Source organism: Dipodomys merriami, unplaced genomic scaffold (genome assembly GCF_024711535.1).
Source record: "Dipodomys merriami isolate MVZ:Mamm:240054 unplaced genomic scaffold, mDipMer1.0.p SCAF_2, whole genome shotgun sequence".
NCBI lineage: Eukaryota > Metazoa > Chordata > Mammalia > Rodentia > Heteromyidae > Dipodomys > Dipodomys merriami.
Genome location: NW_027203381.1, coordinates 71,146,512 through 71,160,008, shown reverse-complemented (window position 1 = coordinate 71,160,008; position 13,497 = coordinate 71,146,512). Strand labels below are relative to the sequence as shown.

The 13,497-nt window shown below is 40.8% G+C and overlaps 1 protein-coding gene across 16 annotated transcripts in view; it reads left to right on the top strand.

Moving 5' to 3' along the window:
- The window catches only part of Kalrn (kalirin RhoGEF kinase), a 611,632-nt gene that overhangs the window by 255,020 nt on the left and 343,115 nt on the right, over positions 1–13,497 (top strand). For all 16 annotated transcript variants that reach the window (XM_070030027.1, XM_070030026.1, XM_070030024.1 and 13 more), the window contains exon 6: positions 8,177–8,299. In XM_070030027.1, coding sequence (XP_069886128.1) covers positions 8,177–8,299 — 123 coding nt within the window. The remainder of the gene's footprint in view (positions 1–8,176; positions 8,300–13,497) is intronic.

The window sequence follows — 13,497 nt, the reverse complement described above, 5'->3', positions numbered from 1 at the left end:
AAATTGGATCAGCAACAGCCTGGTTGGTGAAATTGCTTGGCATCTCAGGAGATTATTGAGCATACAGTGATGGTGCCCCCAGGTAATAAGGTTGAGCTATTCTCTCTGGTGCAGACTTGATTTATGACAGAAGACAACTTCATTTAGACAATATACACAAATATGCAGGCTTACATGCCAAAAGCATAAAGGAAAAAAGCAGAACCTAAAGCACCTTGTCCCCTTCAGTAGATATTTATCACACTTGCAGCCTCTCAGGACCATGTCCTAGCTGTCTTCCTGCCTGCAGGTTTCAGTGTAATGATGACCTGCAGGGCTTGTGGTATACAGGAAAAATGAAATATAAGCTGTCTATGGTGAGGAATTCTTGGAACCTGGAGACTAAGTCCTTAATATTTTCTCTCTCTTTATTTTGCTTTGGAAAAGCAGTAAAGCTCAGTGTCCAGAGAATGGAAAATTGAAAACCAGGGGCACAAAGGTCTCAAGGGCCTGGACTCATGTATAGGGTCTGTGTGTTGCCCTGTTTGCATAAGAACATGCATCCCAGGATCAGGCAGAGTTCCCACGACAGAAGAAGTATGAAACCAGGGAAATATGTCTCTGGTTCATAGCTACTTCTAGTTTTGGGGGCCTCTCATCTCTTATTCAGGGTTCTTCTGCCACATCATTTTAGGATTGCATCCCTGAGTTATGCTCAGAAAAGACTAAGCAGTTTCTGTATCCAGGACAAAGTAATTCTAGAAGGATTACAGGAAAAGCTGTATTTTAATAGGCATCTCTCCCAAGTGTAAAACTGTTAATAGCCAAAGGAACTGAATCTCTAATAATGACAAAGTTGGGCTGTGGCACAGAGGACGGGCAAGGCAGAGATCTTGTAAAGCCTAAGGTCTTAATTTTCTTGCTCTGTGGTCAGGCATGAGGGAGGTATCAGAGCCCTCAAGCAGAACCCAAAGGAAGTATATTTATCTATGAGTCTTGTGTGACAAGAGGGTCCCTAAGTGTATGAGAGATGGTCCCTTTGGGCCGTATCTATGCATTTTCCTGTATCGCCCTGGGGGGTGTCTGTCAGAATGGATGGGCCATAAATGAGTTTGTGTATGGATGCAGGCGTGATTTCTATTTGCCATGAGATTTTGTAGTATGAACCTATGACAGCTTTAAATCCACATCTTTCATCTGTTTGGGACTCTTCAACAAAAAAAAATTGGGAATCTGTATGTTACCCTCTGCTCATTGTATAGATATAAAAACCCATCATGTATGTAGCACTTAACAAAGCATGTTTCTATCCACCATCTCAACCTGGTACCCTCAGGTTCAAGTAGTATAAATGGTTACCCCTATTTTACAGATAAAGAATTGAGGTTCAGACCATGATAAAATGTGTGAAAGTTTATGCAGCAATCTATACTGATATAAATCTTTTGTTCTGTGTAGTCTAACATGCATAAAATTTTATTTTGCATTTGACTGGACACCTTGTTTCCCAGAGCTAACAAGAAATTTGTTAATGTTGTGTGGAGCGTAAGATTTCACAGATGGATTACTGCAGTGTAACAACAGCACACGGATGTCATGCCAACTGATATTGGGGTATGCATATTTAGGCAAAGAAAGTCCGCTGGTTCTCTTCTGTTTCTCTTCCTCCCTTTTTGATAGGACTGGGGTTTAGGCAGGTACTCTATCACCTGAGACACAATCCAGAATCTGTTTCCTCTGAGCCATTCTGGATCACAGTCCTTGGACCTGGAATGACAGGTGCACACCAATAAACCCAGGATTTTATTGGTTGAAATGGGGTCTAACAACCTTTTTGCCTGGGCTGGGCCTCAAACAATGATCTTCCCCATCTCAGCTTCCCAAGAAGCTAAGATTAAAATATGAGCCAGGCACCTGGCTTCTGTTATCCTAATCAATTTATTGAGGTTGAATGTGACCACCTTTAATTCCAATGTAATCTATAATTAAAGAGTATAAAATACTAACTGTAAATAGTGAGTGGTTTGAAAGTTAAAAAAAATAGAAGTCAGATGCAATTGCTAAATTTGGCAAATGGAGGAAAATAAACAGAAGGTCTTTACTTAATATCCTTGTGCTATGAAATAGTTTATGCTTGCCAAAAAGAGACAGAAAAATAATAAACTTTTACCTATCCTCATCTTTAAAACAACAGAAAGGTTTCTGTTTATCTTCTTAATTTGCATTTAAATAGATTCCTTTAACATTTACTATTTATTAAGAACCAGATTCTATATTTTTTACTGCATGTTAGCCAGCATAAAAAACTTTATTTGCAACTTAGTTGCAAATAAACTATGGAAAAAAAACTCTACAACTAGCTTGCTCACATGAAACATCTTAATGAAACAAAACTATGTTAGTTTCAGACAGATATACATTATTGAGACAGGAGCTTTCCTGCTGAAGGAATTGTTTGGTTATATTCCATTTTATTGAATGCAACATTTGTAACTCATTAAAAAAGAAGAAATGAATATAAAAATCTGATACCACTATTTTTCCTTCCTTCCTTTCTTTCTGCCTTTCTTCCTTTCTTTCTTTTCTCATCTTTGGTTAGTGTGAGTTATCTCCCAGAGAGCCAGCCAACTTCAAAGAGACCAAATCATAAACTGCTCTAGCTGGAGGCAGGGCTATTTCTTAGAAAACATCTACTTTTCTTGATTAGCAGTTCTACAACCTGTGGCCAGCTCTTTTGGTTCATTCATTCATTTATTTAATAATTATTTTGAGAAAAGTATAACTGTTTGAACCACCTATTCCCAAGTTTTTGCTATATTTCCTGATGGTGGTAGTAGATGAAGTAGTGGCTGGATATTGATGAGTGAGTGGTCCCAAATGAGTAACAGCCCCGCTTCCTTGGCTGGCAGCTACCATTTGAAAAGTTACTCGTTTGTAAGTGCAGGCAGAAGAGCTCTTACAGCAGGAGCCTGGATTTTGCTATTCCATAAATATGGTACTGGGCAGAGCAAATGAATTTTAGACCTTGGCTTCACTTCTCTGAACTATTTCCCATTCTGTGAAAGGAGCCTGATGGTGATACCTATGTGGAACTGTTTTGAGGGTGCACTGAGATGGCGGGTGTGAATGTTGGTGCACAGACAAAGAAGCTGTATTTCTTTTTTTTTTTAATTTTATTTTATTTTATTTGAGAACATACTGTACAGAGGGGCTACAATTACATGGGCAAGATAATGCATACATTTCTTACCAAGCATTGCAGCCTCCTCCTTTGTTTACCCTTCACCTCCCTTCCCAGCCTCTCCCCTCCCCCCACCCAATTATACCCCCCTCCCCCCCCACACCGACATTGTAAAGCTGGTTTTGACATGACATTTTGTACTTCTCATTGTTGCAACAGGTCCACCTGAATCCTTAAACGACTTGTTTGTCCCCATCTCCTCCACATGTTATACTGACATCAAATATAGTGAAAGCGGGGGTTACACTGTGGGGGAGGGACATACAAAGCAACAAAGAAATAATCTTATAAATGCGTTAGAAACACATGCATGAAAGAAACGAAAACATTAAAATACATATTTAAGGGTTCATTTTCCTAACATCACATTATCTGACCTTTTCCGCTTGACTCATACCTATACTAGATATTGCAAATAAGGGAAACCATGGGATCTATGCTTCTTTGGGCCTGGCTTACTTCACTTAATATAATTTTTTCCAAACCTTTCCATTTCCTAACAAATGGGGAAATGTCATTCTTTCTGATGGAGGCATAGAATTCCATTGTGTATATATACCACATTTTCTTGATCCATTCATCTACTGAGGGGCATCTGGGTTGGTTCCATATCTTAGCTATGGTAAATAATGCTGCAATAAACATAGTTGTGCTGGTAGCTTTAGTGTGGTCTTGTTTGTAAACATTTGGGTAAATGCCCAAAAGTGGGATTGCTGGATCATAGGGGAGATCTATGTGAAGTCTTTTGAGGAACCTCCATACTGCTTTCCAAAGTGGTTGAACAAGTTTACATTCCCACCAACAATGAAGTAAGGTTCCTTTCTGTCCACATCCCCTCCAGCATCTGTTGTTGTTAGAGTTCTTGATTTTTGCTGTTCTAACTGGAGTGAGGTGATATCTCAATGTTGTTTTGATTTGCATTTCTTTTATGGCTAGGGATGTTGAACATTTCTTCATGTGTCTATTGGCCATCCTTCTTTCTTCTTCAGAGAAGAAGAAGCTGTATTTCTCTGGCCATATAATGATACTGAAGATTGGGATGCCAGTGGCTCATGTCCTTAATTCTAGCTATTCGGGAGGCTGAGATCTGAGGATCATCATTGAAAGCCAGCCTGGATAGGAAAGTCTGTGAAACTCCTGTCTCCAAGTTACCACCAAAGCCAGAAGTGGAGCTATAGCTCAAGTGGTAGAGTGCTAACCTTGAGCGATACATGTGGAGAAGGGCTACAGGGGTAAAGAGATACCAATTTCCTCACTAACCATTGTCTTATTCAAAAAGTTGGAAATGGGAGTTATAGCCATGGATATACATCTTGATTCAAGAGATTCAATACAACTATTTTTTTGAATGGAAAATTTAGGCCTTCGATGTTTTCAAATTGATTTGTTATAGACTCAGATGTTCTGGGAAGCTATCCCTTGTAAGGCAGGAGAAGCCTGGAAATGAAATGACTTGACCACAGTCTCCTGGGGAGTTGGTGAGCAAGCCAGAGCTGGAATCAGCCCACTCCTCACCCTTCTGGCTTGTACACACATTTTGTCTCTGCATTCTCTTCCACTGAACACATGGAAATAAGTGACCTTTGCAGACATCCAGGCTTCCATGGGTAATGATTACATACAAAGAGGTAGCAAGTTTAGGCCCAGGGAACATTTGCAGTTGGTTCCTAGTACTATATCACATGAGACCATTTAGGCCTCAAAGCAGGTCTTTTTCTCTCTGCCTGAGACATGTGTAACCTCTTTGGAGCATTACCTCTAGGGAAGGTCAACTTTGACTGACATCATGCCCCGCCACTGGTGAGCCTCTCTGTGTTCCAAGTGCAGTTTGTGGCATCGGTTAAATGGGATCGGGCCCATGGCATTCTGTGAGAAGCCCTTTCTGGAGGTGGACAGTTCCACAGCCCTTTCCACTCTTGCCTATCTTCAACTCACTTTTGCATTGCCTCCATTTTGCTTGGGCTCTGTCCAACTTTCTCCTTGCTCTGTAGTCCAGCAGGGACCTGATGCCGGAGCAATCCAATCATTCTAACACTAGCACATAACTCACCTTCTTATTTGCATATCTAAATAGCCATTTAACAGAGAATTCAGGGAAGGTCACTTCTGGGCCACTGAGATATTCAAGAAAGTATATGGAGTAGAGTGAGGGCTTTTTATCACAACTTCCAAGGGTTTCAGGCATTAAAGATCTTCATTAATTTTATTGATTCTTTTGTCAATAAGGAAGAGAAACAAGAATTTATTTTAAAATGAGGTTGAGAGACAAAATTTTAAAGAACAAAAACTACAGACTGAGAATCTTCTAAATTTCTGAAGTGGAACAGGGGGTGGAGGCGGGGAGGGAAGCTCTATCTTCTTTTCCTTCTTGCCCTTAATAATAATTAAAGAAAAAATGCTGACGAAGTACCTGTGCCATGAGGCTAGCTGTGGCTAGTGGACTAAGAATGGTTCACACAACACACATATTGACTCAGCCTGAAATGAATCCTCTGTGCTAGAGATTGAAGGATGATACTTTTCTCCTTTCTTTATTATCAGTGTAGAGAGACACAAATGACCTGAGTAATTCAAGCCAGAGAATAATCATCAAATCATGCACGTTTGCCTTGAGAAGGTGATGTTTTTATGCCGTGGTGTGAGTTGTTATAGCCCTCTGATGTCTCGCTCTGGATCTCCAGGCATAAATCTCATGGGATTAGGACACATCTCTTTGAAACTCAAAAGCTGTCAAACTCAGCACATCTAAAAGGAAATTCACTCTCTAACTACCTACTCCCAACCTCTTACCCTCATCTTTAGGCAGCACCTGTGGTGGCTCCTTCAATTATATGAACCAAAGAGGCTGTGCCAGAACCTGCTATTGTTTTTCCTTGCCTTCCCAAATAATGGAGAGTCCTCCATTCTAGCTCTAGAAGCTCTCAAACCTGCCTACTTCTCAGACTATACTGATATTCTCTAATCTGGGTCTCCAGACTGTTAGTCTCATGGGATTTACTATACCACCCTCCTAAGTATTCCTCTCAACCCAACCCTGCCTCCTCTCCATGCCCCATGTGGCTCCCAGAGCTATTCACACTTTACTGCTCAGCCTGGGACTTCACACTTACCTCTCATTACTTCCAAGGCCAGTGTGTGGTCTACATTCCCAGAAGTCATGTGCCTCACCAGCCATACTTCAAAGCTAGGTTCCTGAAACATAGCCGAAGTACCTTCAGTGCCTGAAACACACTAGGCTGCCCCAGGCTTGTCAGCGCCCATCATTTCCACCTTTGTCTGGAATATACAATTCCCTGGTCTTCACTTGGCTCATTACTACCTGCATCAAGGCTCAGCATAGAGGGGTCGACTTCTCTTCTTCCTTCCCCATTCCCTCAAGGGTGGCTGAAGGACTGTTCTCTGTGCTCTCTCAATAGTGCAGGTTGGTATACATTATATCCATAGGCTACTGTTTTGTTTGTTTAATTTTAATTTTGATCAAGCTGTGACCAGGTTGTGCTGAAATTGGATTTGGGTCCATTTCAGATTTCCACATTGGCCTTAAGCTGTCTAATCTCAAGAGCCATGTTTTATTCATTTTTGCTTCTCTGTGCCTGGCACATTGTGGTTGCCCCATAAATTCTGCTGGAATGTAATCAAAGGAGAGTTTGCTCTTCTGTGTTGATGGAAAAGTTGTCATAGAACGCTGATATAGACTTTGCTTCTCCTGCCCTGTTCCTGTGCTTCAGTTTCTCCTTCTTCTACCCTGCAACTGGCCAGTTTTTCCATAGCAGCACTTATTGCACCTTTCCTGGCTATACCACTTGGCTTTTCTGGGCAGAAAATATTATCTTAAATTGAGATGAATCATACAGATCATCTCTTGGCTCAGATCCCCACATAGCCCAGAGACATGGTGAGGTAAGGCTCAGAGTGCTGCCTGTTTACTAACTCCACCCCTCCCACTGGCCTCACCCCCAAGCTGCCAGCAGATGTCTGCAGAAATGTGAGGTCAGCCACACATAGGATAATATCATAGGATGTTACAGGGCATCTAAAAAACTGGGGTTCTGTATCCCAGAGGTTTCCAGCAAACTTCCCTTCATATTTTGTCAGGCTGAATCATATCACATTCTTATTTCTGAGACAGTCCCAATGGCGGGGAAAGGACTATGTACTGGTTGGCTTAGGTCTGGAGTCCTGAGAGCTAGGACCTCCAGAGCCAGGGTTCTAATCACCTTCCTCTCCGAGTGTGCAGGCCTAAATGCAGTATGGGAACTGGACAACTTGACAGCACTGGCACTAAAGCAAGCATTGGGGCCTTTTCAAGGACCTCTTAAGGTTCTTATGAAGTGAGGGCAGGTACCTACAGAGAGTGAACAACTTCTTCTGTCTTCCCACTCTTCCACTCATTTTCTCTTTTTCCCTTAGTCTTTATACATACATACACAGAGGCTGTATGTGCAGGTTTTTTGGTTTCATTTTGTTTCATTTTGCCTGCAGTATTGGGGTCTGATATCAGAGTGTCATGCTTGCTAGACAGGCATTTTACCACTTGAGCCACACACTTGAGCCCTTTTTTGCTTTAGTTATTTTTCAGATAAGATCTCACATTTTTACGCAGGGCAGGCCTCAGATCACAATCCTCCTACCTATGCTTCCCTATAGCTGAGACCACAGGCATGTACCACCACACCCCCTTTGCTGGCTGAGATGGAACCTCAATAACTTTTCCTCAGTCTGGCCTCGAACCAGCATACTCTCCTGTTATCTACTTGCTAAGTAGCTGGGCTTACAAGTATGAGCCATAGCATCCAGTCTGCATGTGGGTCTTCATGAAGATGAAGGAATGATGTCTGCTTCTCCTGGGCATGAGCAAGAAGGCTTTTTCTTTCCTTCAGTCATTCCGAATGTTTTATCCTGTTGGATATACTACTCTTCTGATTACTGTGTACTTGCTTGTCTTGTCCCCTCTAGATGTTTGACTGGATAAGCCACAACAAGGAGTTGTTTCTCCAGAGCCACACAGAGATCGGAGTCAGCTACCAGCATGCCCTTGACCTCCAGACTCAGCACAATCACTTCGCCATGAACTCCATGGTAAGTGGGAGACTCTTCAACTCTCTTGCCTCCAGGCATGGGGCAGGAAGCTGAGAGATGGGTTGAAGAGAAGGCCTAAGGAAGAAGGGAACACTCCTAACAGGCTCACACTTTAGCAGTCCATTTGCCAAAAAAAAGAAAAAAGACATGCAGGACATCTGGCCAGCCAGTCATTCCTACAGCAGACTATGGTCCTGCTTTATGCCACGAAAGGAATGTGCTTGGGTTGTGGGAAGCATTAGCTCAGCACAAGACTTGAGGAGGGCTAGTCATGAGTTCCACTCCACTGCCTTCTCTGACATTTTTTGGTCCCCAACATAAGTGAGTCACTGAGCGGGGATAGAGAAGGGCCTCAAGCTGAGGCATGGTGGGGAGGGTTGAGTGACTTGGGGCTGTTTACAATGGAAAGAGGAACCATATGGGACACATGATTGCTGCTTTCAAATATTTGAAGGGCTGCTTTGGAGAGAAGGGAGTAGAATTGTGTTATGTTGGTCTTGGCGGCAGAGATATCCAGGAATGAAGAGAAGAAGTATGTGGCTTGCAGGAAGGGATGGAACTCATAGGAGTGAGCTCCCATGACAAGGAATGTTCTAGCAGATGCTGAAGTCAGAGAAGGCTATTTACTAGCTGTGCAACTATAGGGCATTTACCTCCCTTGTGATTCAGTTTCTCCATCTGAAAAGTATAAATAATAGTAGCTATCTTATAAGGTTGTTTGAAGATTCAGTGAGTTAACTGCAAAGCTGTTGGAACTGTGCCTGGCACATGGTTAAGTCCTCAGTGAATGCTGGTGTTATGATACTAATTAGGGTGTATGAGTCTACCAGATGACTTATATGAGCCCTCATAACTTAATAGTTGGGGGTGCTTTTTTTTCTACATGTTTTCCCCCGAGGGTTTATTCTGAAATCATTCTGGCTCCTTAAACCCATTGCATTCTAAATGATCCTCAATATACTTCTTTCCCTGCCCTCTGAAAACTCTTCCTTTTTGCACTGTTGGTCCAGTGGAATAGCTTCACCTTTTCCATATATCTGAGCAATAGAAATATCTGATCATTTTTATTATAATGATGTTAAGAGTGGGTACGTGTTAGAAAACCAGAAACCTTGAGGATCACAAAGGCCAAGAAGATAATTTCATTCTTTTAAAATTTGTTTATTGTTATTATAAAGGTGATGTACAAATGGTTTATAGTTTCATAAGCCAGGTAAAGAGTACTTTTCTTTTTGGACAGTGTTACCCCTTTCCTCACTCTTTCCCAGTTTTTTTCCTCCCATCCTAGCCACAAGTTGTATAGTTCATTTTCAACATAGTGTCTATTGCATTAGTTCATCCTTTGTCCCTCCATTTCTGTGCCTCCCCATACACTCCCAAAGACTTATAAATGAACATAGAGCTCAAAAAGGAAAGAAAACAAAAACAGCAATAAAGAAACAAAACTCCTATTTTCATTTGCTGGAGTTCATTTTGATAAATATTATTTTGTATGATCTGATGCACATAAGCATTGTGCCTTTCTTTTAATAATTTCATATTTGACAGCTTGTTTTAAATATACTTCTCACTGGACTTAACACACTGAAGAGGATATCATTCTGGCTTCAGATTATTTAGTGTTTAGTTGAAAAGATAAAATCCCAGACACTCATGGTGTAGCTTGATATATGTAAGGTCAGAGATAAAGCTGAGTTGACTAAGAATATTAAAATCTCAGCAGTTAAAACAAAACAATCTACAGAGGTTAGTTTCTTGCTTCTGCCACATACCAATGACCAGCTGGTGGGAGATGTACTCATCATAGATACAGGGGCTGGGAAAATGGAGCAGTTACCATCTCAGATGCTGCCAGTTGCTTTGGCAGGCAATCATGAAGCCAGGCATATGCTGACTCTGAGATCATCTTCCACCTAGAAATGAATGGAACATTCTCTCCCATTCCATTGGCCATTGCTCATCATCTACTACATCTGACCTCAAGTGATAAGGGTCATGTTGGCAGAGAGAGAGAGGCAGAATATCCTTTAATAGAGGATTACCAAAGGCTGTCAGGTGTACAACACATTTGGAGGTTTGCACAGAAAAATCTATGGCTGCTGAAAAGGTTGTGATTCAGAGTAGGGAAATCAACATGATTGTGTGGTCAGTTCTGGCCACAACACCATCTTATGTCTTCATCTAAATGTAAGCTCATTCCTTTCCAACTAGTGTCCTATAATTATTTCTCACCACCGGCTCACTTTAGTCACAGAGAAGCAAAGCAATTGATCACAAGTGATTAAGAATGTGAACTCAAATCTAGTCAAGTTTGATTATCTGTGTGCCTTATATATTTCCCCTGATGAGTTTCACAGATTCTGAGCTGGAATCTTTACGTCATCCAACCTCCTGGCTATAAGGCAGACAAACTCATTTTAATACGCAACAAAGACAAACATAACTAGAGAGGAGAGGTGAGTCTGCCACTGAGCATCTTCCCAAACAATGCACTACAAAGAGAAATGGGAAAAGCCTGTGGCTTTGAAATTTCTGCATTACTGCTTTCCTCTGTTGTTAGTGTGAGGAATTGAGAGTTAATGGCACATGGAAAACTTTTGCTCTGACAGATTTACTGTTGAAGTCTCCATTTTTAGGACAAAAATTAGGGAATTATTTTTCTGGAACTGGCAAGCAAGAGAAGATATTTAATACACAATAGTCAATTAATGTTCCACCTATCCTTCTCCTGGCCCCCTCCACTGGAATGGACCAGCACTCTGAGGCCTCTTCAGCCTGTTTAGGCTGGATCTCCTCTCCTGTGCAGGGTGAGGGAAGGGAATTCCATGGTTGTTTGATCAAATTGCCTGGACACCTGTGCTCCCTAAACACAGCTTTTGCTAACTGGGAAGTTTCTGAGTTTGTTATTAAAAGGAACTTCCTACAAAACAGGGTGGAGGGGGGAGGGGAAGGATGGTAACATCCCAAACAGGTGACAGGAAGGAATTACAAGCTCCTGACCTGAGTGGTGAACAATGCTGCCAAGAAACAAATGAATGAGAATGTGAGCAGCTACTACTAGAGGTCTGGAAAAGTGGGAATGTGGATGGTTCTAAGCAATCCCTCTCTGTCCTTGGAAATTATACGTACCTACAAACATCCACACATCTGTACAGGAAAATGTACATGTAGCATTGTCTATTTCAATTCATAGGTGAATCCTATTTTTGAATCCTATTTTACCTCTGCAGTACGTTAGTGATTTCTTATTTTACGGGGAGGTCACAGACTCCTTTGAAATCAAGTGAACATTTCTCCCAGAGAAATGTATGCATGAACAAAGTTTTAGATATACTCATTTTCAAATGATACAAGGGAATTCTAGAGCCTATTGGTCACTCTCCCCAATTTAAGATCTCAAGAAGCTCTTGATTTTTTTTCACTCATTGGTCAAATAATTAAGAATAAGACATTGTATTGGCTGCTGGGCATATCGTATTCATTGAAACAGAGGTGGTTATGACCCATAGAGGTTTCACTGGAGAGGTAGATATTAATGTATAATCCCACAAGTAAATATATAATTACAAACCAATAGTCTTTGGTTGAAAGACGGAATGCTCTAACAGGGAGCCCTTTGAGATGATAAAGAGGGATAAGGTACATTTTCAAACAATCAGCACAGGTACTGATTATCTGTATGTGAATTAACCCTATGCACCCAAGAAATAGTAATTCAAGTAAATCCTAAATATATAAATTTGTTAATTAAAATGATTAGCTCATAACTTACCTATTTCTTAATCTTAATTTTCCAATGTCTAGTATTTATATCCCAGTTACAAACCTAGCTCCAGCTAAGGTAAAAATTATTGAATGTATGAAAATCTAATACTAATACTAAACTAAGACTAATATGGTATTTTCTAAGAAAATACCACAGGTGTGTGCCTTAAGTAACTGAAATTTATTCTGTCACAGTTCTGGATGCTCAAAGCCCAGGATCAAAGTGCTAGCAGATTTGGTTTCTCTGGAGACCTTCCTTTGTGTCTTGCAGATGCTGTTTATCCACTGTGCCCTCATATGGCCTTCCCATTTCAGCGTCATACCCCTGATGTATCCTAATCTCTTCACTTTGTAAGGATATCAATCTGACTCGTTAAGGACCTGCCATAATGCCTTTATTATAATTTAATTACTTCCTTAAAGGCCCTGTCTCCAAATACAAGCACTTCTGAGGGGCTGAGGGTTAGAGCTTCAGCCCAGGGGTGTGTTTGTGTACACACACCCGCACATGTGCAATGTATTTAATAACACAGAGAAATAATTTCACAACATTAAAATCATTAAAGGAAAATCAGAAATTTCCTAAGTTTTATGTATGCATTGGTACCAATAAAACTACCAATTATCAGCACACAGACTGCAGGAAGGATTTCCCCCTCAATACGTATATACACACATCTGGAAGACAAAAGCTAAAATGCATTGATCTTTAGAATTTGTTATAACATAATTTTTACAGTTCCTGAAGGGGAATAATATTCCTGTATGGGAATAATAATAACAACAACAATAATCATAATACCATGTCCTGAACCCAATAGAAAAATATCCCCTGGCTGAGATAGCCAGGTTTCCTGAGTTCTCTGAGGCCTTTGTCTTGCTCAGTTCTGCCTTCTGCTGTGGAAATGTTTTTCATAAATTCTACCCAAATGTTGCCTTCCCTCCCGCTGGGAGTACAGGCAGCTGGAAGCAAGTTGGATCCAAGTATACATAGAACAGTCCTGTAGCTACCAGTGTTCCTGTTCTTTCTGAAAAAGACACTCACAGGAGTTCCTACAAAACTAACACACTGTATTTACAATTTTAATTCACTAGTTCTCTGGGATTGCTAATGGCTTCTGTCTAGGGTTCTAAAATATGAAATGATATTTATTTTCTATTATTATGACTCAAGGATTCATATTAGTGATAACAGTGTACAGTGGGGCAGTAGGGATCCTTTCCTCTGTGGCTTGCTTGATAGTGTTTTAATCCTATTAATTCACTCACCAGTGGTGTATATTGTCACTTAACAGTGTACAAATCAGACCAATTGCACCAAAGACTTTGATATTCTGTCTTTGTTTTGAAAGAAGATTACAAACAGATGCCAAGTGAAAGCCATATCCAGTACAAGACAAAAAAAGATTCTGAGGCAAATGGCTTCCTTTCCC